This window comes from Terrapene carolina, unplaced genomic scaffold (assembly GCF_002925995.2).
Source record: "Terrapene carolina triunguis isolate 2854851 unplaced genomic scaffold, T_m_triunguis-2.0 Scaffold58, whole genome shotgun sequence".
Lineage (NCBI taxonomy): Eukaryota > Metazoa > Chordata > Testudines > Emydidae > Terrapene > Terrapene triunguis.
The window spans coordinates 77,035,408-77,057,710 of record NW_020664409.1 but is presented as its reverse complement, the minus strand read 5'-3'; the positions used below and the strand labels follow the sequence as shown (position 1 = coordinate 77,057,710).

General features: G+C 43.0%; 1 protein-coding gene across 1 annotated transcript in view; it reads right to left on the bottom strand.

Moving 5' to 3' along the window:
- Positions 1-22,303, bottom strand: part of VPS13B (vacuolar protein sorting 13 homolog B) — a 953,533-nt gene that overhangs the window by 424,028 nt on the left and 507,202 nt on the right. The window contains exon 22 of the mRNA XM_026663381.1: positions 10,120-10,354. Coding sequence (XP_026519166.1) covers positions 10,120-10,354 — 235 coding nt within the window. The remainder of the gene's footprint in view (positions 1-10,119; positions 10,355-22,303) is intronic.

Below are 22,303 nucleotides of genomic sequence, written 5' to 3'. Positions count from 1 at the left end.
GTGGGCCTGACTGGTATATAAGGGCAGTCAGCAGCGAACCAGCTGAGTGGCGAACAGCAGAGGCTAACAGAGGGAGTTTGCCTGGGAGTTCGCCTGGAGAGAGCTCACTGAGGCTTTCATTTGCAGGTTTCTCTGAGTAGTTCTTGCAACAGCTGAGGAAGCTCTTAAGAGGAAGGTGATATGGAAGGTGAGCGATCAACTGTTGTAACCTGCACAGGTTGTGCCATGTTTGTCTTTCTTCCACAGGACAGAAGCGACTTTATCTGTACAAAGTGCAAGCTGGTCTCCATATTGGAAGAGAAGGTTCGAGGTCTGGAGAAACGAGTATCGACTCTGCGTTGCATAAGGGAAAATGAAGATTTCCTGGACAGACGTCAGGAAATGCTTCTACGGCCACAATGTTCTGAAGATTCAGAGCAGGCGCAGCAGGGACAGACGGATGATGAAGAAGTTTGGCAGCATGTGACCTCCAGAAGGAGAAAGAGGAGCGTCCATGTACCAGCAATGGAGATACAGGTGAGCAATCATTTCCATGTTCTCTCTACAGGTACTAATGCGGAGAGTGGAGTAGATGACCCATCTGAGGGAAGGGAGCAGAAGGAGACTCCACCGATTGGAAGGCAAAAGATGCACTGTCCTAGGCATGGGGGTTCCACGACCACCACTCCCAAGAGGAGGAGGAGGAGGGTGGTGGTGGTCGGGGACTCCCTCCTCAGGGGGACTGAGTCATCTATCTGCCGCCCCGACCGGGAAAACCGAGATGTCTGCTGCTTGCCAGGACCCAGGATACACGATGTGACGGAGAGACTGCCGAGACTCATCAAGCCCTCGGATCGCTACCCCTTCCTGCTTCTCCACGTGGGCACCAATGATACTGCCAAGAATGACCTTGAGCGGATCACTGCAGACTACGTGGCTCTGGGAAGAAGGATAAAGGAGTTTGAGGCGCAAGTGGTGTTCTCGTCCATCCTCCCTGTGCAAGGAAAAGGCCTGGGTAGAGACCGTTGAATCGTGGAAGTCAACGAATGGCTACGCAGGTGGTGTCGGAGAGAAGGCTTTGGATTCTTCGACCATGGGATGGTGTTCCAAGAAGGAGGAGTGCTGGGCAGGGACGGGCTCCACCTAACGAAGAGAGGGAAGAGCATCTTCGCCAGCAAGCTGGCTAACCTAGTGAGGAGGGCTTTAAACTAGGTTCACCGGGGGAAGGAGACCAAAACCCTGAGGTAAGTGGGGAGATGGGATACTGGGAGGAAGCATGAGCAGGACAGCGCAAGAGGGGAGGACTCCTGTCTCATACTGAGAAAGAGGGACAATCAATGAGTTATCTTAAGTGCCTCTACACAAATGCAAGAAGCCTGGGGAACAAGCAGGGAGAACTGGAAGCCCTGGCACAGTCAGGGAACTATGATGCAATTGGAATAACAGAGACTTGGTGGGATAACTCACATGACTGGAGTACTATCATAGATGGATATAAACTGTTCAGGAAGGACAGGCAGGGCAGAAAAGGTGGGGGAGTTGCGTTGTATGTAAGAGAGGAGTATGACTGCTCAGAGCTCCAGTATGAAACTGCAGAAAAACCTGAGTGTCTCTGGATAAAGTTGAGAAGTGTGAGCAACAAGGGTGATGTCGTGGTCGGAGTCTGCTATAGACCACCAGACCAGGGGGATGAGGTGGACGAGGCTTTCTTCTGGCAACTAGCAGAAGTTGCTAGATCGCAGGCCCTGGTTCTCATGGGAGACTTTAATCACCCTGATATCTGCTGGGAGAGCAATACAGCGGTGCACAGACAATCCAGGAAGTTTTTGGAAAGTGTAGGGGACAATTTCCTGGTGCAAGTGCTGGAGGAACCAACTAGGGGCAGAGCTTTTCTTGACCTGCTGCTCACAAACAGGGAAGAATTAGTAGGGGAAGCAAAAGTGGATGGGAACCTGGGAGGCAGTGACCATGAGATGGTCGAGTTCAGGATCCTGACACAAGGAAGAAAGGAGAGCAGTAGAATACGGACCCTGGACTTCAGAAAAGCAGACTTTGACTCCCTCAGGGAACAGATGGGCAGGATCCCCTGGGAGAATAACATGAAGGGCAAAGGGGTCCAGGAGAGCTGGCTGTATTTTAAAGAATCCTTATTGCGGTTGCAGGAACAAACCATCCCGATGTGTAGAAAGAATAGTAAATATGGCAGGCGACCAGCTTGGCTAAACAGTGAAATCCTTGCTGATCTTAAACGCAAAAAAGAAGCTTACAAGAAGTGGAAGATTGGACAAATGACCAGGGAGGAGTATAAAAATATTGCTCAGGCATGCAGGAGTGAAATCAGGAAGGCCAAATCACACTTGGAGTTGCAGCTAGCAAGAGATGTTAAGAGTAACACGAAGGGTATGTTAGCAACAAGAAGAAAGTCAAGGAAAGTGTGGGCCCCTTACTGAATGAGGGAGGCAACCTAGTGTCCGAGGATGTGGAAAAAGCTAATGTACTCAATGATTTTTTTGCCTCTGTCTTCACAAACAAGGTCAGCTCCCAGACTGCTGCACTGGGCAGCACAATATGGGGAGAAGGTGACCAGCCCTCTGTGGAGAAAGAAGTGGTTCGGGACTATTTAGAAAAACTGGACGTGCACAAGTCCATGGGGCCGGATGCGCTGCATCCGAGGGTGCTAAAGGAGTTGGCGGATGAGATTGCAGAGCCATTAGCCATTATTTTTGAAAACTCATGGCAATCGGGGGAGGTCCTGGATGACTGGAAAAAGGCTAATGTAGTGCCCATCTTTAAAAAAGGGAAGAAGGAGGATCCGGGGAACTACAGGCCAGTCAGCCTCACCTCAGTCCCTGGAAAAATCATGGAGCAGGTCCTCAAGGAATCAATTATGAAACACTTAGAGGAGAGGAAAGTGATCAGGAACAGTCAGCATGGATTCACCAAGGGGAAGTCGTGCCTGACTAACCTAATTGCCTTCTATGATGAGATAACTGGCTCTGTGGATGAGGGGAAAGCAGTGGATGTGTTATTCCTTGACTTTAGCAAAGCTTTTGATACGGTCTCCCACAGTATTCTTGCTGCCAAGTTAAAGAAGTATGGGCTGGATGAATGGACTGTAAGGTGGATAGAAAGCTGGCTAGATCGTCGGGCTCAACGGGTAGTGATCAATGGCTCCATGTCTAGTTGGCAGCCAGTTTCAAGCGGAGTGCCCCAAGGGTCGGTCCTGGGGCCGGTTTTGTTTAATATCTTTATTAATGATCTGGAGGATGGTGTGGACTGCACTCTCAGCAAGTTTGCCGATGACACTAAACTAGGAGGCGTGGTAGATACACTAGAGGGTAGGGATCGGATACAGAGGGACCTAGACAAATTAGAGGATTGGGCCAAAAGAAACCTGATGAGGTTCAACAAGGACAAGTGCAGAGTCCTGCACTTAGGACAGAAGAATCCCATGCACAGCTACAGACTAGGGACCGAATGGCTAGGTAGCAGTTCTGCAGAAAAGGACCTAGGGGTCACAGTGGACGAGAAGCTGGATATGAGTCAACAGTGTGCTCTTGTTGCCAAGAAGGCTAACGGCATTTTGGGCTGTATAAGTAGGGGGATTGCCAGCAGATCGAGGGACGTGATCATTCCCCTTTATTCGACATTGGTGAGGCCTCATCTGGAGTACTGTGTCCAGTTTTGGGCCCCACACTACAAGAAGGATGTGGAAAAATTGGAAAGAGTCCAGCGGAGGGCAACAAAAATATTAGGGGTCTGGAGCGCATGACTTATGAGGAGAGGCTGAGGGAACTGGGATTGTTTAGTCTCCAGAAGAGAAGAATGAGGGGGGATTTGATAGCAGCCTTCAACTACCTGAAGGGGGGTTCCAAAGAGGATGGAACTCGGCTGTTCTCAATGGTGGCAGATGACAGAACAAGGAGCAATGGTCTCAAGTTGCAGTGGGGGAGGGCTAGGTTGGATATTAGGAAACACTATTTCACTAGGAGGGTGGTGAAGCACTGGAATGCGTTACCTAGGGAGGTGGTGGAGTCTCCTTCCTTGGAGGTTTTTAAGGCCTGGCTTGACAAAGCCCTAGCTGGGATGATTTAGTTGGGAATTGGTCCTGCTTTGAGCAGGGGGTTGGACTAGATGACCTCCTGAGAACCCTTCCAACCCTGATATTCTATTCTATGATTCTAAGTATTATAATTATTAATTTAGTTTATAGAAAATGGCACTTAATAAAAAATGAGTGACCTGCAATATTTAAATGTCACAGGCAGTGGTCAGCATTAAAAACTTGCAAGTTGCCTCAACTAAGTATCTTTACCTCTGTGCGCCGCCTCCACCCGCGGGCACTGCCCCCGTAGCTCCTACTGGCTGCAGTCAATGCTCCTAGGAGGAGGAACAGCCACGCTGTGCACTGCCTCCACCCTGTCCCAAGCGCTGGCTCCACAGCTCCCATTGGCAGGGGACCACAGCCAATGGGAGCTGTGGGGGTAGCACCTGCAGGTAGAGGCAGCATGCAGAGCCACCTGGCTGTGCCTCTCTGGACACGTCACCATTTGCGGGGAGCCATCCAAGGTGAGTGTCGCCCTGATCCGGCACCCCAAAGCCCCTTCCGCACCCCAACCCCAAGCCCCCTCCCACACCCAAACTCCCTCCCAGAGCCCAGCCCCGAGCCTGCTGCTGCACCCAAACTCCCACTCTCTTAGTTATCTGGAATTTTTGACTTACCAGCATCCCCATTCCTCCAACATGCCGGATAACAAAGTTTTTACTGTAGTTTTCCAATGACATATTACATGACACTCTTTTAGATACTGATTATAACCATAGTGAGTTAGGGTATACTGAACTGATCAGGCAAGCTTAAACTCATTATATGATACTAATGAACCCCTTGCCGTCTGGTACTGGGATGCTCTTAGGGTCACAACTAAACAAATGCTGAGGTGAATATATTTGTTTATCTAAGGCAAAATTAGCAAATTATTTAGAGTGACCAATATACTATAGTTCTGCCATAAGCATTAATTGAATTATTGCTATATTTGGAACTATGCATCTAAACACTTGTACCTGTTAGACAGTAAGATCTTATAGCCAACATACTTACAGCTCACACATACAACTGTACTTAAGGTCCTAATCTTCCAGTACTTCCAAAGTCGGTTGATGATCTATTCAGTATACAAACCTGTGCTTTTGTTACATCCTGAGTGCCACCAGAGCCATCGCTACCCAGCTCCAAAGTATGCGTTGCCACACCCAGTCTTAGTCAAGGAGGTTAATTTTCATAGTAGAGGTTAACAAACAAATGGAACACAGTCTTAACTCAATCCTTGGTGACAAGCTTCATGGCCACCCCACCCTGGGGTCTCTGGCACTCCAGCTCCTGGCAGCCTCCCAGCCTCAGTCAGCTCTGCTCCCTTCCTGAGTCCTTGCTCCACAGGAACTAGCTGCACTCCAGTGTGGCTTTCCCTCCCAAGGGCTCAGCCTGTCTCAGTCCTTCCGTCCTCCAGCTGTCTACTAGCAGCCCTTTATAGGCCCAGGTGTAGCCCGGTCCTCTTTAATTTGCTGGACTGGGCTCACTTGCTCCAGTCTAGGGGAGCTGGGTTCAGTCTATCCACAGAGACCAGCTACCCTGTGACAATGAGACATAACATATTTCATAGATGAGGGCCAACTACCACAGGTGGCCCCACTACTGGGATTGCCTAACCATGCTTGGATTATGGTTCAATATAACAGACTGGGCCTTCACATGTGTCCTCCAGTCACCGAAAATAAAAGACATTATTCTGTGTCTGCTTCTGGTTTTAAGCCTCCTTTTTAGTATGCACACAGCTGAGAAGGTGACAGTTCATTATATGGATGCCTTGACTTTGGAATCCTCCCTCCTGCCCTGGCCAAAAAAAGCTCAGCAGTAATTGTCTGCTATTATTGGCTATAATTGCATATATAGATAACATCAAAGGCACCTAGAGCTACTGGAAGGCAGACTTATTTCATTTATGTGCCTAAAAATCAATAAATAAAATGTCTAAAGTTTCCACCTTCTGCACTTGCATGGGGGTTTGTATAGTCATTGGTGGCAGAAAGGCTGTGGAAGAGGCCTTGGTTTATATACCTGTTTATGATGTTTCCTCTTTGGGCCAGGGGATAAATACTCAGGGAGCAGCGGGTTGTCCTGGAGTCTTAACGAGTGCAAAGACTGATCTTTATTTTCATTTAATAGATTAGTTTAATCAAGGGCCAATCCTCAATGGTATACTAGACCTCTCTGGGGAACCCCAAAGAGTGGAGCCACAATTTATGCCACATCACTATTTCCATTGCTATAGCGCTAGATGTGGTATCATCCATGTAGACTGTGGTTTGGAGTGGAGTGAAGTTTTGGCCATGCATCTACCCTCATCAACAAGGTCTTGGAATTGGGCCCTGTCCTGAGGAAGTTTATTTTTAACTCCAAAAACTTGCAGTAATTCATAGAACCAGTCTTTGCTAACAGGTTCTGGTAGTTAGTGATTCTAAACTGGAGGCTAGTGGATGAAAACACTTGCCTCCCCAGAAAGTCAAGGTATTTAGTGCCCTTGTCTGCAGAGGTGGTCTTGGGGTGCTGTTGCCTGAACCTTTCCATGGATGAACAAAAATTCTGCCCCTTTTGCAGGGACAAAATATCATCTCTCAGTTTATTTGGTGGTAGGGGTGCTTCATGCAGCTGTGTTGCATACCACCCTGGATGGTTCCATGATAGCCTCATTCACTGGGAGAGCTACCCAACTGGGTCCAGTGGGCTGTAGTATATCAAAGAGCATATGCTGCAACATGAACTTCCTTAAGTGGGATCTGAAGTTCTGTTGCCATCCTCTGCAGTAGTTCTTAGTATTGCTTGTGGTCATCATGCAGGGATGGCAAAGATGGGGTGACTCCTGTCGGTACTGCTGGTAACAGTGGATCTGGCTCGATGCCCTCCTCCGCCATATACTCTGGCAGAGCTGTTTGCTGTTGCCTAGGGGAAGAGGGCCAATCAGACTCTTGCACAGATCCAGGGTGCTGTGCATAGGGATCCCAAAACCCAAAGAGGGCCAACATGATGGTTCAAAGGCTGGTTGGGGAGATCCCTATGCACTGGGTACCTGCAGTTCCTGAGACGGTAGTCTTGTCTGGTCAGAGGATGGATTCAAGGCAGTCTAGAAACCCTGTCTAGATGATTCAGCTCAAACTTTGGATTCAGCCCATGAGCAGGTCGGATTTGGTTCCATCAGTGGTACCATTGGTGCCAGTGGATGGAGACTCCAGCTCATGGACAGAGCAGAGTAGCAGCTCTTTCTTCTCAAGGTGGATTCCTCTTCTGGTGTTGAAATGTCCCTCAGATAGACTGACCCAAAAGCAAATGAGATTGTGAGCACAGGAGGGTAAGGGGAGGTATAAGTCTCAGTCTGTCCCACAATGTGAGGGGTCATGGTAGTCGGTATAGTTGGATCTGGTACATCACAGGCTTAACGGTGAGTGGGTCCTTATGGGATGATGGGTGCCGTCAAAGAAGAGTCCTGCCTGGAGCCCTCAGTCAGTGCTGGCAAATGCCAATTCTTCAGCTTACTAGCTGGTACCAGAGTTGGTACTGTTGGATCCTTGCTTCTATGTGCTTTACCCTCGTGGTCGGAATGCTAACATGAGCCTAAGTTTTTAGGACTCGAGTGTGAAGACTCTCACAATTTGGAAGGATATGGAGGGGGATCTTTTCTCTTGGGAGGAGAACTGGAAGGGGATCTGTTCCTGTGTCTGCGAGAGTGTTCCTTACTCTCATGAGAGCAGTGAGACAGCAGGGCTTTGGCTTTATTAGATGTGGCCTGCTCCAGAGCTCGTGCTCAGAGGCTGAATCTGATGTTCAGTGGGGATCTCCCTGGCCTGGAATCCGACTGGGGACTTATGGCTTTCTCCAAGAGGTACCTCCTCAGTCAAAGCTCTCATCCCTTGCAGGTCTGGGAAGGGAAGGAGCAGCAGATTCTGTACTTGAAGGAGATATGAGCCTCCCTATGTCAATAAAGGCAATGTTGGTGGACATTGCTGACTGAGAAGGAGCAAGGACAGGAGACACAGTTCTTAAACTCTAGAACTCTGGGCACAAACCTTCTCCCTAGTGCAGAAATGGAGAGGGTCCCCGGGGCAGGGAAGAACTAATCTACACTAACTATAAAGAGACTACTTAAAACACTAAGAACTACATAGTTATATTTACAGATAAGAAAGGCAATATGAAGATAACTTTGGACACAGAGAATTCAAACTCAAACCATGAAGTGGTCAGAAGGAACTAGAGAGGTGGTCTGTCCACACCTCCCCTTATGCCCTCAGTGTGGAGCATGAGGAAGGTGCAGGCATGGACCAATGAACACTACTTGAAAAATTTTCCGGTCTTAGGTACATGCGTGTCCACATGTGGAATACACACAGGGACCAGCACTCAAAGATGAACCTATGATTACACACATGGCCTGGGTAAATCCAGCTCCTTTTCACAAGCTACTTGGTAATATTATCCAAGTTACAGTAATTCTGAATTATAGTGCCATGCTTAATACGCTCTTTTGAATGTGATTACCGAAAGTATTCCTACAGCTTACAGTTATCTCAGAGGAATCCTCTTGTCAGAGCTCTGGAAACAAAGATTTGAGTGTGAGAGTTATTTCTGTTGTATATTGACATCTGGAGGTCAATAAGCCTTCCTGACAAAGTTGCAATATTCCTAGATGACAGGATGCCTGTGCTATTTTTTCTTTTAAAGTAGTAAGAAAAACATGTGAATGAGCAGATAGGAGTCAGAGTAACTACATCGTCTTGTAAGAAATTGGACATTTGCTTGGAACTTCTTTATGAAAGAATGAACAGCTCCAAAATAGCTTTCAGGAAGAGTAAGGTTACATGCATATGATTTCACAGAGAAGGTAACATGTTTTAAGAATATGTCATCACTGGAGTCCTGTTCAAATATAGATAGTCATTTAGACTCTCCCTAATAAAAGTCTATAAAAATTACTTACCTCTGCATGGAGAAAATAAAGAAGGTGACTTAAAAGCTTTGAAAATATTTTTTTATTAGTCTGTTTAAGGGGGAGTTTTGGCATGGGAGAAGGCAACAGCTCCATTAGAGAATCAAAAATATCAAGATTGTGAGAACTTCTGTTTGGCATTATTCCCAGAGCACAAAGCCACACACAAATAAATCCCTTACAGTAGGATTTATCCCAACCAAGGGGATTCATCTCTCTTTCTCGGACTGCTCCTTCCTTTCTGAGTCTGAGAAAATTTAAGTATGGTCTACAGTCTACTTTCATAAATGGTTTAAAGGGCACTATCAACTTAAAAAAAATCACATTTCTGTTTAAACATATCTACCTTTTGTTGTTAGTATAACAAATACAATTATTTTACCTGAAAGAAATTAGAGGAAACATTTATTTCTCTATTCCTGTTTACTCTGTGCATTTGACAGCACTTACACTACCATTAAAGAGCGTTTCATTGTTTAAAAAATTCACTAAAATCTGTTTCTGCTGTTGTGCACGTGGAGGAGGAGAGACTGGGGTTGTTACAGAACAAAAGGGGAGGGAAAAATCAATAAAAAAATATAGGAAAATGTAGTTGTAAAATCACAAAAATTGGCAGACACTCAGGAGCAAATGTAGTACTTGAAAATACTTCTTACTCCATTTTTCATAATCTGTGCTTTATAATTCTTTGGTAAGTTTCATTAGTAAGCTTTGTGTGCAAAAAAGGAGAAAAATATTATGTACAAAATTCTCCTATGAAAACCTTTTAACAAGTTCTCCATTTTCTCTGCTCACATTAATGCAAATACATAAAAACAGCAAAACCTCTCTAAAAAAATTAATTGTTTCAAGATTATAGTAATGAATTAAATGCACATGGAAACTTCCAGAAAGTTTAAATTTTTGCTACAGTTGTATAGCTCATGGTTAAAGAAGGCAAATTTATCTGTGGCACTTAGCTCACATATTTTGGATATGAAATCTTTTAGTAAGAAGACTGATTTATATAAAAATGTTGGCAATATAAAACAATGATCATACAACAGAATTATACATTGAAATAACAACAGGAAAACTTTCCAAATTTCTCATACTGTACCTTCTTCAAGAATGGATCTTAGCATAACAAAGGGGATTTCTTGCAGCGGTTCCATATATTTGTGTCCAGCACTCATAATCTTTATCTGGGGCAAGCAAAGAACTAGTGTACCAGGCATACCAGCCTGTCCATGGTACCAACTTCGGACAGTTCCAGGAATGTCACCAGACACGATTGTACTTGGGGAAGGCAGGCTGTCATTTGGAACGAACACGCAACAGGACTGAACTTCAAGCTGGAAAAACAAAAACAAATCCAAGACAGGATTCTCAAAAATAGATCTCAACATTCTCCCAACATATTTATTCATTTATAATACAGAATCAAAGACTATATCACAGAATCACAGATATCACAGTTGATTAAAAACCTGTCTAAATTCTTCAACAGAATTAAAAAAAAGGACAACAGAAAATGGCAGATGCTTACACTTTCATAAATTACATATATAGAAAATAACACCTGAAAAGGTGCCATTTTGGTCTATAAATTTGATCAGAAGGGTGTAGCCACATAAGCTGAACATACATCTGCCTTTCCACAGCTGTTTCAGGAAACATAATGGAGTTAGAAAATGTGCAGGCAGAAAAGGTGACAAAATCCTCCTCCTTTTGCAGTTCATTAGCTTTTGTTATCACTAGCTAAGGCTCTAGAGCTGACTAGCATTTTATATGCTGTTACTTTCTAAAAAAGATTTATTTCAGTGAGAATTCTTCCCTTACTTTGTAGTTAACAGTGACTAAAGTGCATAAAAAGGTCAAGCTCAATCAATCAATCTAACATAAATAAAAGCCTCAGCCAAATATCGACATGTTCATTAGTACCAAGATATATATCGTAATGAAAAACGTTAATAAAGTTTAGAAACTAACAGGTTTGTCTCCTTTTGTCACCTTTCAGATTAGAACAAGTACATGTGATTTCATATGAAACTTCTGTTTCCACGAGTGCACAGTTACTTAGACTGCTATGAAACAGTTTTGATAATTCTGCCATATCCTTAGAGACTTCTAGCAAGGCTAAGTAAGCCCAAACCAAGGACTGAACTCATCATGACTTCTTAATTCAGAGGTAATGTATGCTAAAGACTGTTAGTCTTACTTGGCTCTTGCAAGTAATATTCTGCACCTGGATATCAAATAACCATAACAGCCTACACACTTGAATGCTTTGTTAAGCAAATACAAACTATGATTCAATCAGTTTCTTCACAATATTTTGGATGCAAGATGTTATTTGAAGACATGATAAAGTACTTTTGTTTGCTGCTTTTGTAGCAGTGTCCAATAAATGCTTCAAGATACTATAAATGTATATAATTAAAGGAACTATATCTTACAAATGATAATGAAGACCTAGTGTACGATAACCTCCTCTGAAGGCTAACATTCCCCCACGAGAGGAATAATGATGTGTAACGAGATTGGAATCCCTCAATACCATAAATAATTTGCCAGCCTGGTGAACAGAGATAAAGTGACAAGAATTCACTGTCAAAAAATATAAGTAGAATTTCGCAAAAATAAATACATTACATGAAGTCTGTGTCTGTTTCTAGTTTTAGAGTTATTTGAGCTGTAAAATGAAGTTAATTACATCTTTGATAAGTAATTTATTGATCCAAGGTTTAGAATGTACTTTATTTATACCAAACAAGAAGCAATTGTGTATTGTTACAAATGTAACACATTTTGATTTTCAAAAACTCCGTAAAAATTAATCATTCTGTCAATTGTCAAAGATTTTTATTGTGACATATAAGAGCATTTTCTGGTCTATTAGCAATAAGTTGCAGTTCAGACCACTGTGGGGCAGTGATAAACAGATGACAAAGGCAATGCAGTTATGATCAGAGTAGCTTTTGTTTTATCAATGCACTTATTGAGTAAGCAATTTATAACAAATCACCCAATATATATCTCCATGATGATTAACATCAAATGTTGCCAGAATATACAAGGCATGTGATAATAACAACCCACAAATTCCACAAACTCAGAGATACAATGTTCTATCAGTTTACTCACTGCAAGGGTCTACAATAGATGTTTAACAAAGTTCACTTTAGAAGTATACAGAACCAGGAAACGCTAAGATTTCTACACTTTATCTGCAAAATTGAATTGAATACAAGTTTCTCAGGTCATTTTCCTCTGTTTAATTTGATTTTACCACATTAAGAACATTGAAGTGTAATCACAATTCTAGCACTCCTTATATTATTTAGAAGGAGCTATCACTCACTTAGGCCTCAATTAGACCACCCTTCATGTTCAGTAGTACCTTGAGTTAATGTGAGTTGGTGCATTGATTTCAATGGGACTGCTAATGGACTAATGGGTGATAGAATCTGGTCCAAAATGTGTAATAATATATTTCTAGATAAATTCAAGCCAATTTAACTGAAAAGGCATGCATAAATAAATAAATGCATCATATAGGAGGTCTTAAATTAGAGGAATATACAGTTTAAGGTTTTCAAAGGAGGACAAAATGGATGAACCTCTAAAAACACACATTTTCCAGTACAAATCAGGCAATTGCTACCTGTTTGCACAGGAAATTATCAGTTTATATGTGGAAATGCCTGTTAGAGCATTCAACAGTGGGTTCTTAAGGAACATGTTACATTTCTCATTGGGCCAAATTTTGCCCTCATGAAATTCCAGCAAGTTTCAGTGGGATTTTCACATGCATCGGAAAGCAGAATCTGTGCCTCTCCCCCCCCACTCTCCCCTGCCCAATCCCACCCCGGCGATTTGGCTTACAGCAAGTTCCAGTAAAGGGAGGGAAGAATACACCCAATATTGATGCACTATATGTTGGATTAAATAATAATAATATATGTTATAGATCATTTTATTAATATGGAAAGTGCTTTAAATTATATGTAATCAAAATATTTTAAAATTAAAGTTACATCAATTCCATATATTAAAGCTACCATATAAATCTTTTTTACCTTTTTAAATAATTGTTAAATGGTATTTCTAAAATTGTGACTTTAACGTAAAATGTGACTGATCTATGTAACTGAATATAAATCTGTAGCAGTAAATCTTGCATTAATGTAAGGATCTGACAATCCAAGGGAAAGAAAATGAAGTAATCTGCCAGTAAGAAGTCCTCAAGCTGGGGGTCAGATCCTGTTCATGGAAACCATCTGGTTGGGACCCTCCAAGCCACACCAAACACAAATGATCTTTTAAAAAAATATCCTATTCATTAATGTATCGCAGCTGTACTGAGTGTTACTTCACTTTTCCATGGCAACATCCTTTCTGTTTCAAGGATCTTATTTCAGTTTTGGTAGCAACATGTTCTTTTGCCAATACTGAACACATTCATGTGTTAAAGAGAAAGAATTATTACAAATTCTTGAAATGGAATCACCTCCTATTTTGATTTCTATTATGTCAAGGGCTATAACATATACTAATGATAAACTAAGGACGAAAGAACTGTTTTGCTTTCTAATTAAAAAAAATTAAGTGAACCATATTGTATTTAAGTTTTTACTAACATATATACATTGAAAGGTGAGTGGATCACCAGATCTCAGCTATTTAAAAAGGAAAATATTAATTTACTAAAGTAAGTGATGGCACAAGAATTGTTAAAGCAGTTTATACTATTTTTAAAATTATATACTGCATAAAAGGGAAGGTTATTCAATAGAGAGAATTGTAAAATATGTACTGTATTAGGGCAAAATCATCCTGGCTGTGGAGTGGCCACTAAAGCCCCAAAATGCAGCAGAGTGCTGCTGTGTAGGAGAGCGGAGAAGATGTGCAAGGGGTATCTACAGCCCCTTATGCTTCACAGTGATACAGTTAAAAAGATTCACCTCTTCCGTGCTCAGCCCTTGATAGCCAGCCCTAGCCAATCCCACTACTTGCTATAGGTGATAGAAATTGCCCAATGGGGGAACCTTGTAAGGATACCTCTAAGCAGTGTGGCCTCTGTCCCTTCTAAGTCCCAGCCCTGTAAATGTATTCCTGCTGTAAAAAGGCTGGTGTGTGTTTGTCTGTTTTGTTTTGGGGGGTTTTGTGGGGGAGAAGAGTGGGGTACACATATATGAGATCCACAAACTGAAGAGATCCACTGGCCAGAAGTCGCATGTAGAGGGGTGGGATGAGGTCAACAATGAGGGCTGCTGTAGCCAAGCTGCACAGGTGCTTGACTCCTACTTCCAAGTTGGGTAATAGCATTTTATCTGTCTAGCTTTTCTGCTGGTGTACCACACAAGCTCTGCTTATTTGTATGTTGCAAGGGAGACAGAATTTCACACTTAAAGTTTGTTAAAAACATCTTAAAACATAACTGATAATATTTGACTGATTTCCTACTACTTTCTGAACAATGCGCAGTTCACTGTTGACTAAATTTAAAACAATATTTTTTTATTTGGTCATGAAACTACAGAAATCAAAACTGATAAACTACATTTGTAGATGAATGTTCCAAAATGGAAACATTTTATAGAAATTCTTGTGAAAACTTTAGGGACTCTCTTACTGATGTTAGCAGGAAATGAGCAGGATCATCCTATCAGTCTCACGCACTCACTGTGTGATAAATAACCAGTCAATTAATAGTCTCTCTCCCTCCCATAGCTACTGTATATTATTGCTAAGTTACATGTTACAAAATCTCTCTGTGTCCTGCGCAAGGAACAAGAATATAAATTAACCTCATGATTAGATTTCAGAGTTTCAAACAATAAAAAATTCAGTGGAAATTATACTCTTTAGAGAAAATATTACTTCAAATAATTGCAGGAAACAGGCTTATTTTTCAAAATATTTTAAAGCACATGGCGTATCTACTGAGCATTACAAATAATCATTGTACACTTATTTGGTTGTCATTCACTGTAACATTGCTCTTTAATTCATTTGGTTTTACTACAGATGCCTCATTATTCCCACTAGAATTCAGCATTAACAACCAATTAAAAATAATTGTTTATGCCGCTTCATGATTTTAGCAACTATTAATACAAGCAACATGTGAAAAGTGAGTACCTCCCCCACAGCCTAGCTGCCAAAAAAGACTTCAAGGCTGCATATAAAACCCCACAATTAAATAATAAAAACTATTTTTAGTTAAGATTGAAAGTCTTTTTCACAGAAATAATAATAGTTTACAGCAAGTCCAATGCACAATATCTTCATCTATCATGAGCAAAAAGGGCCAGGGCTAAACCAGTACCAGCCTTGGCTCCAAAAGAAACTTTCCACGACTTTGGTTCAACACATTTACTTACTCAAACTTTCACTAAAAAAATAATCCTTTGATGATTTTAAGTTATCAAGTTCTGTTTTATCCAATGACCAACTGCAGACTTTTATGTTGTACAATTGAAAGAAAAGCACCTGCAAATAAATCTACTCACCTTTTATATTTCACCAGGATGTGCAACCCTAAATAACGCCAAGTCATTGTTAGAAATCTATTCTTAAATTACATATGTGGTATCTCATTGGGAGCTGGTGTAATTTTCTTTGGATGGCTTCTCAATGTGCCTCTTTCCAGCAAGTTAAAGAAAATAAATATTCACCAACATTTATCCATGTATCTCACTATGTATAATGAGATAGTATGGTGATTAAAACGCAGTGGAGAAACAGGGAAAATGGAAGAGAAACCAGGACAAATGAGCAAGTAATGTGGTTTAGGGACACAAACATGGAAAGTTTATTAAAAAGTTGGGCATGCAAATAGCTACATTTCCTAGGCAACTCTAAGGGCATGTCTAGACTGCTTCTGCAGTTTGGACTACGGGGGTGTGAATAGCAGTGCACACGAAAGTGTTGTACTGTAACTCCACTCCCTGGATGTGCAGGTATGAAATACCAGGTTTTTACTCACAGTAATGTAATCCTGTTTGAAGAGAACTAAATTAATGCGAACTCGGAACCATTTAGTTTGCACCTGCAGCATCCATACAGAGAAATAACAGCACAGCACTTTGGTGCACACTGCTATTCAAACTCCTGTAGTCCAGACTGTGGGGCAGTGTAGATATGCCCTAAGTTATTCAGCACTAACAACAAAAATAATCACCTTACCTCATTCTCTGTTTTAAAATATTGCAGTTTATAAGCTTCATTTCCAAAAAGACCACCTTTAAAAACTGGAAGCAAAATCTTACTGAGGGAAACAGAAAGGAGCACAAACTCTGGCAAGTTAAGTGTAAAAAATACAATTAGGCAGGCCAAAAAAGAATCTGAAGATCAACTAGCAAAAAACACGAAAACTAACAGCAATTTTTTTAAAGTACATCAGCAGCACGGAGCCAGCCAAAAAATTAGTGAGCCAAGGGACAATCAAGATGCTAAAGGAGAATTCAAGGAAGACATGGTAATTGCACAGAAGCTAAATTAATTCTTTGTATTGGATCTTCACTGTAGAGGATGTATGGGAGATTCCCACACGATTCATTCTTTTTAGGTAACAAATCTGAGGAACTGCCCCAAATTGAGGTGTCAATAGAGGAATTTTGGAACAAACTGATAAATTAAAAAGTAATAAGACACAAGGACCAGATGGCATTCACCCAAGAGTTCTGAAGGAACTCAAATATGAAGTTGCAGAACTACTAACTATGGTAGTAACCTATTGCTTAAATCAACCTCTGTACCATATGACTGGAAGATAGCTAATGTAAGAGCTATTTTTAAAAAAGACTCCAGAGGCAATCTGGGCAAATAAAGGCCAGTAAGCCTAACTTCAGTATGGGACAAATTGGTTGAAACTTGCAAAGAATTACCAACACGTAGATGAACATGATTTGTTGGGGAAGAGCCAACACGTTTTTTGTAAATGGAAATCATAACTCACCAATCTTTACGGGAGTCAACAAATATGTGGACAAGGATGATCGAGTTGATATAGTGTACTTGAACTTTCAGAAAGCCTTTGACAAGGTCCCTCGTCAAAGGTTCTTAAGCAAAGTAGGCAGTCATGGGATAAGAGGCCCAAGTCGCTGCTCTGGAAATTTCTGAGATAGGGCATCTTTAAGGAATGCAACCGAGGTAGAAATTGGCCTCATGGAGTGCGTACAGATTCCGGACAGAGGCAACAGGTTGCACTCTTGATAAGTGATTAATGAAACTCAAGGACTTCCTGAAGTCCTTAGTCCTGTCCAAGTAGAATGCTAGTGTTCTTCTAATATCTAGCATATGCAGAATCACCTCCCTGTTGTCACAATGTGGTTTTGGGGAAAAAACAGGAAGATGGATCTGTTGATTCATATAGAAAGTGGAGGCAACTTTAGGGAGAAACTTGGAATGAGGCTTCAGAGTTACTTTGTCTTTAAAAAAGACTGCATATGGTGGATGTGCCATTTCTCCTATGCCCCTAGCTGAGATGATGGCAATTAAAAATGCTGTCTTCATGGACAGCTGTAAGAGAGAGCGAGTTGCCTTGGGCTCAAAGGGAGGTCTAGTCAAAGCTCTGAGAATTAGGTCAAGATCCCACGTTGGAGCGGGTGGTCTCACATGCATGAAGAGTTCCAATGCCCTTAAGGAATCTCTGCGTCAGCAGGTAAGCAAACACCAAGTATCCATCTACCTGATGGTGGAAAGCCATTATGTCCACAAGATGTAGCTTAAGGAAGCTGAGTGAGTTTTGACCTTTTAAGGTCTAAAATGTAGTCTAAAATCAGAGGGATGGAAGACGAGGTTAGGTCTGTGTGCTTAGAATGACACAAAACTTGGAATCATTTCCATTTTTGTAGGTAAGTACGTTGAGTGGTCGACTTTTGGCTGACAACAACACGTCTTTCACCTCATGAGAGCATTCTACCTCTAAGGTTTGGAACCAAGAAGGAGCCAAGCCTGGAGGTGGAGGGTGAAGGACCAGCCCATCGTTTTCAGAGAGCAGGTGGGTAATGGGCCAAAGAGGACCTGTAGGACATATTGTCATCTGTTTCAGGTAAGGGAACCAGACTTGTCTCGGCCAGGAGGGGACAATCAGAATAACTCTTGCTTTCTCTCGTTGAATTTTCACCAGGACCTTGGATAGCATAGGAAAGAGGTGACAAGCATATAGGAGGTTTCTGTTCCATGGAAAGATGAGGGTGTCTCCAGTGAATGTTTCCCCAGGCTGGCGCTGGAGCTGTAACGAGGACATTTCTTATTCTGGTAAGTAGTGAAGAGATCTGTAGTTGGGGTTATGCAAAGGGTGAATATGTCTCTAAGCACCTCAAAGTTCAGTTCCCATTTGTGGTCGTGAGAAAAGTTACAACTGAGACCGCTGGCTGTCATGTTCTGTATCCCTGGTACATTGACAGCTGAGATGAGCACATAGTGATAGATGCACCAATTCCAAAGTTTGAGTACTTCTGTGCAGAGGTAGGGAGATATGGTGCCCCCATGGTGATTTATATAAAACATACATGTCATATTGTCTGTCATGACCTTTGTGTGGGTGTTCTTGATGAAAGGCAGAATGTGTGCACAGGCATTCCTGACGGCCCTTAGCTCCAAAAGCCTGATATGGACGGTCACTTCTGTGGAAGACAACTTGCCTTGAACCTTGTAGTCATTTAGGTGAGCTCCCCACCTTATTAGGGAAGCATCTGTCATTAGAGTCAGTGTTGTTGGCGGCTGTATGATTGGAACACCTGCTCGGACATTGGATGTGTCTTTCCATCAGTTCACGGAGTGCTTTACTATGGAGGTCAGTGATAGCAGTTTGGTTAGTCTGTCCCGCTTCAGGGAATAGACAGAAGTGAGCCACGTCTTAAGACACCTCATGAACATCCAGACATTTGGGGCAACGAAGGTGCATGTTGCACTATGACCTACCAGCTGCAGGCAGTTCCTGGCCAGTGTTTGAGGGCTGGCCTGGCCTGTCTCTGTGAGACTCATAGTGGTTATGAGTCTGTGTAGCGGGAAGAATGCTCTTGCTTTTACTGCATTGAGGTCGGCACCGATAAAATCCATTCGCTGTATTGCGGTCAGTGTTGATTTCTGTAATTTGAGCTGTAGACCCAGCTGTGCAAATGTGGCTCATACGGCATCATGAAATGAGGGAGCCCTGAAGAGGTAGTCATTTGGGTATGGGTAGACCACAATGCCCAGTGTTCGCAGGTGCGCCGCTACGATGGAAATAACATTGAAGAATACCCTGGGTGCGGACAAGAGGCCGAATGGGAGCACCCTCCACTGATAATGGTCCTGCCTGAAGGTAAACTGTAGAAATCTTCTGTGCAGTGGTCGTATCAAGATGTGGAAGAAGGCATCTTGTAGCTCAAGGGCCAAAAATCAATCTACTTGCTCTAGAGCTGGAATAATGGCTGCTAGCATGACCATCTTGAACTTCCAAACCCTAACATATTTGTTTAATGCACTTAGATCAAGACTTGGCCTCCAACCTCTCTTCGCCTTGGGGATCATGAAATAATGGGAATAAAACCCTTTGCCCCTGAGTTGCTGGGACTGGTTCTATGGCCCCTATGCATAGCACATGATCTGTTTCCTGCTGAAGTAGGCTTTTGTGAGAAGGGTGCCTGAAGAGGGACGGGGAAGGAGGGTGGGAATGGGGGATGGATCTGTTCGAGGTGATCTTCTCCCAACTGCTGTGAAAGAGGGCCAGGTAACTTCCAAAAGGTCACACCAGGGGTGTAGATGGCAGCTAATGTTGCTAGGTATAGTTGTTCGGGCCCTTGACCAACCTGTCAAAGGTGCTTAGAAGAGGCGGTCTGCGAGGTTGTGGATTGGGGTGCTGACTACTTGTGCTTCTGAACTCTGGACCTGTTATGTTGTAGCTTGTAATAGTGCTCAGATGGTGGGTATTGAGGAGGTCGTGACCTGTACTGTGGCTGAGAGCTATATCTTCTCTTTTGTCCTGCAGAGTAGATTCCTAGGGAGCATAATCCCAGGAATCCTTCAACATGTGGAGAAAAGAGTCTGCCTTCTCCACAAAGAGCTTAGGTTTTTAAAATGGGAGATCTTCTGCCATCGTCTGAAGCTCTTTGGGCAACCTGGAAAGTGTAGCCAAGAAGCAAGCCTCATTACCACTGCTGTGGAGACTTAGTGGGCCACTGTATCAGCTGTATCGAGTGCCATCTGTAGCACAGTTCTGGCTACTAACTGTCTCTCTCTGACAATGGCCTGAAACTGCTCCCTTTGTCTCTCCGGTAAATGTTCCAGAAACACATTGAGTTTCCTATAATTAATAAAATTATATTTGGCCATGACAGCTTGGTAGTTTGTGACTATAAATACACCTTCCTCCCAAAAATATTTAGCCTTTTCCAATCCCGTTTGTATGGGATCAACTTGGCATAATGTTACTTGCCTCATGAATTAACCACATCCACTTCAATGGAGTTGGGTTGTGTACGTTGAAACAGGAAGACTGCCTCTTTGGGAGGGATGTAGTATTTTTTGTCAGCTCTCTTTCAGGTTGGTATGATGGAGGCTGGTGTCTGTCAGATTACTTTGGCAGGATCTAAAATCGCCTCATTAATTGGGAGGGCAATTCTGGACATGGAGGAAGTGTGCAGAATATACACCAGCTTGTGATGTGCATCTGCCACCTCATTTAGGGTAATCTGCAGCTCATGCCACGATCATGGGTCAGCTTGATGGAATTGAGGAGGACCCTTATATTGTGATGGCAGACCATGATGAGAGGCCAGGGAAATTACATCCTCCTGGTCACTGTCAGACTCATCACTGAGTAACAGTGGCGCTGACCGGGTATTGATGGTACATGGCCCGTTGCTGAGGGCGATTCTGGGTGCTGGGATGAGCTCGGTACAGGGGCCCTAGTCCCGAGTAATGGGGATTGCCATTCTTTCCCAACTGTCAGGTCTCTAGGGTACCGGAACTCTTGTGGTACTGTTGGCTCACTCAGTACTGAGGAAGAGTGTCTGTGGCATGTTGTCAACACTGATAGTTGTGAAGGTGAAGAGCGCTTTCTAGATTGGAGCTTTGCTGCATCTGGTACCAAAGGTTTTCTCGGTGCCACTGATACCAGTCAGCTCTGTGTTTTTGGGGAACCAGGGCGCAGTGTCTGGCTTGTCTGACTCATGAGGGACGCCCCCTCCCCCCGCTGGTCTCTGCTTGAACCAAGACCGATCAGAGAAAAGGTTTGCAGAGAGCAGTGAAGGGCGTTGGGAGACACACCTAGACCCCTCCTGACAAGGGTGACAAGAGTAAGACATCTCTATTTGCATACAGAATGGAGAGCAGAGACAACTCCCCTAGTCTCACCTGCATGAAAGATGGGACAGGGATTAGCGTACAGAATGAAGAACAGAGAACCGCACTGAACTCTGGGACCAGAAAAGCAGGGAAGCACTGCATCATGTGAATCTCTGCTCCAGATGTTAATGAACCTACACCTGCCCACACCCAGCTCAGCAGTTATCAGACCAATTCTAGTAATGAATCCTTGATTGATATCCAAAATACTGAAGCAGCCTAGTTGCATTGTGAGCTTCCTGGAAGAAAACACCACCCATAGCCAAGAGTGATCAGCTCCTATTGTCTAGCCTAAAGAAAACCCTTGAGTCATCAGTTTACACATAAACAAATCTAGTGTTCTCCCTTGAACCATTGTTGTTTCTCTACAAAAACCCCTACCTATGTTCAAGTAAGTGTTCTGATGCTTAGCTCCAAACTATGCATTAGTTCCACTGGGACTCCATCTTCTCCTGACTGATTGTGCTGGGGGCTCTGCCTGTCTCCAGCATTCAGGACCCTGAGCTACCACCATCACCTGGGAACCCCGACCAGTTCAAGCCTCATGGAGTGGGTGAGATCCCCCTCTTTCTCTCTCTCTGTGTTTTCCTTTCTACCTTAGGTATTAACCTTTAATAATGTATGTTATGTTGGTTTAGCCCTCCTTGTGTAGTTATCACTATTATTCAATAAATAACTTTTATGGTTAAGCTGGTTGCTTCTCTCTCTCTTGCTGAACTTTACTCCTTTGTGTTTTTAGCTTCCCCCATTTACTCTGCAGCAACGCTTCTTTTACCTAAGCTAAAGATCCCTGCAGTGCCCAAAATACTGTGGGGTTTGCTCATCAAGTAGGTTACTACCAGTACAATTGTGATGTGGGAGTGAGGATAGGGACGTGCTGAATCTGGGACACATAAGGGTGGCAGCTTGAAAGTGCTGCTTGACCCAGTCCATTGAGCCCAGGGGCACATAAGGGGGGAGGG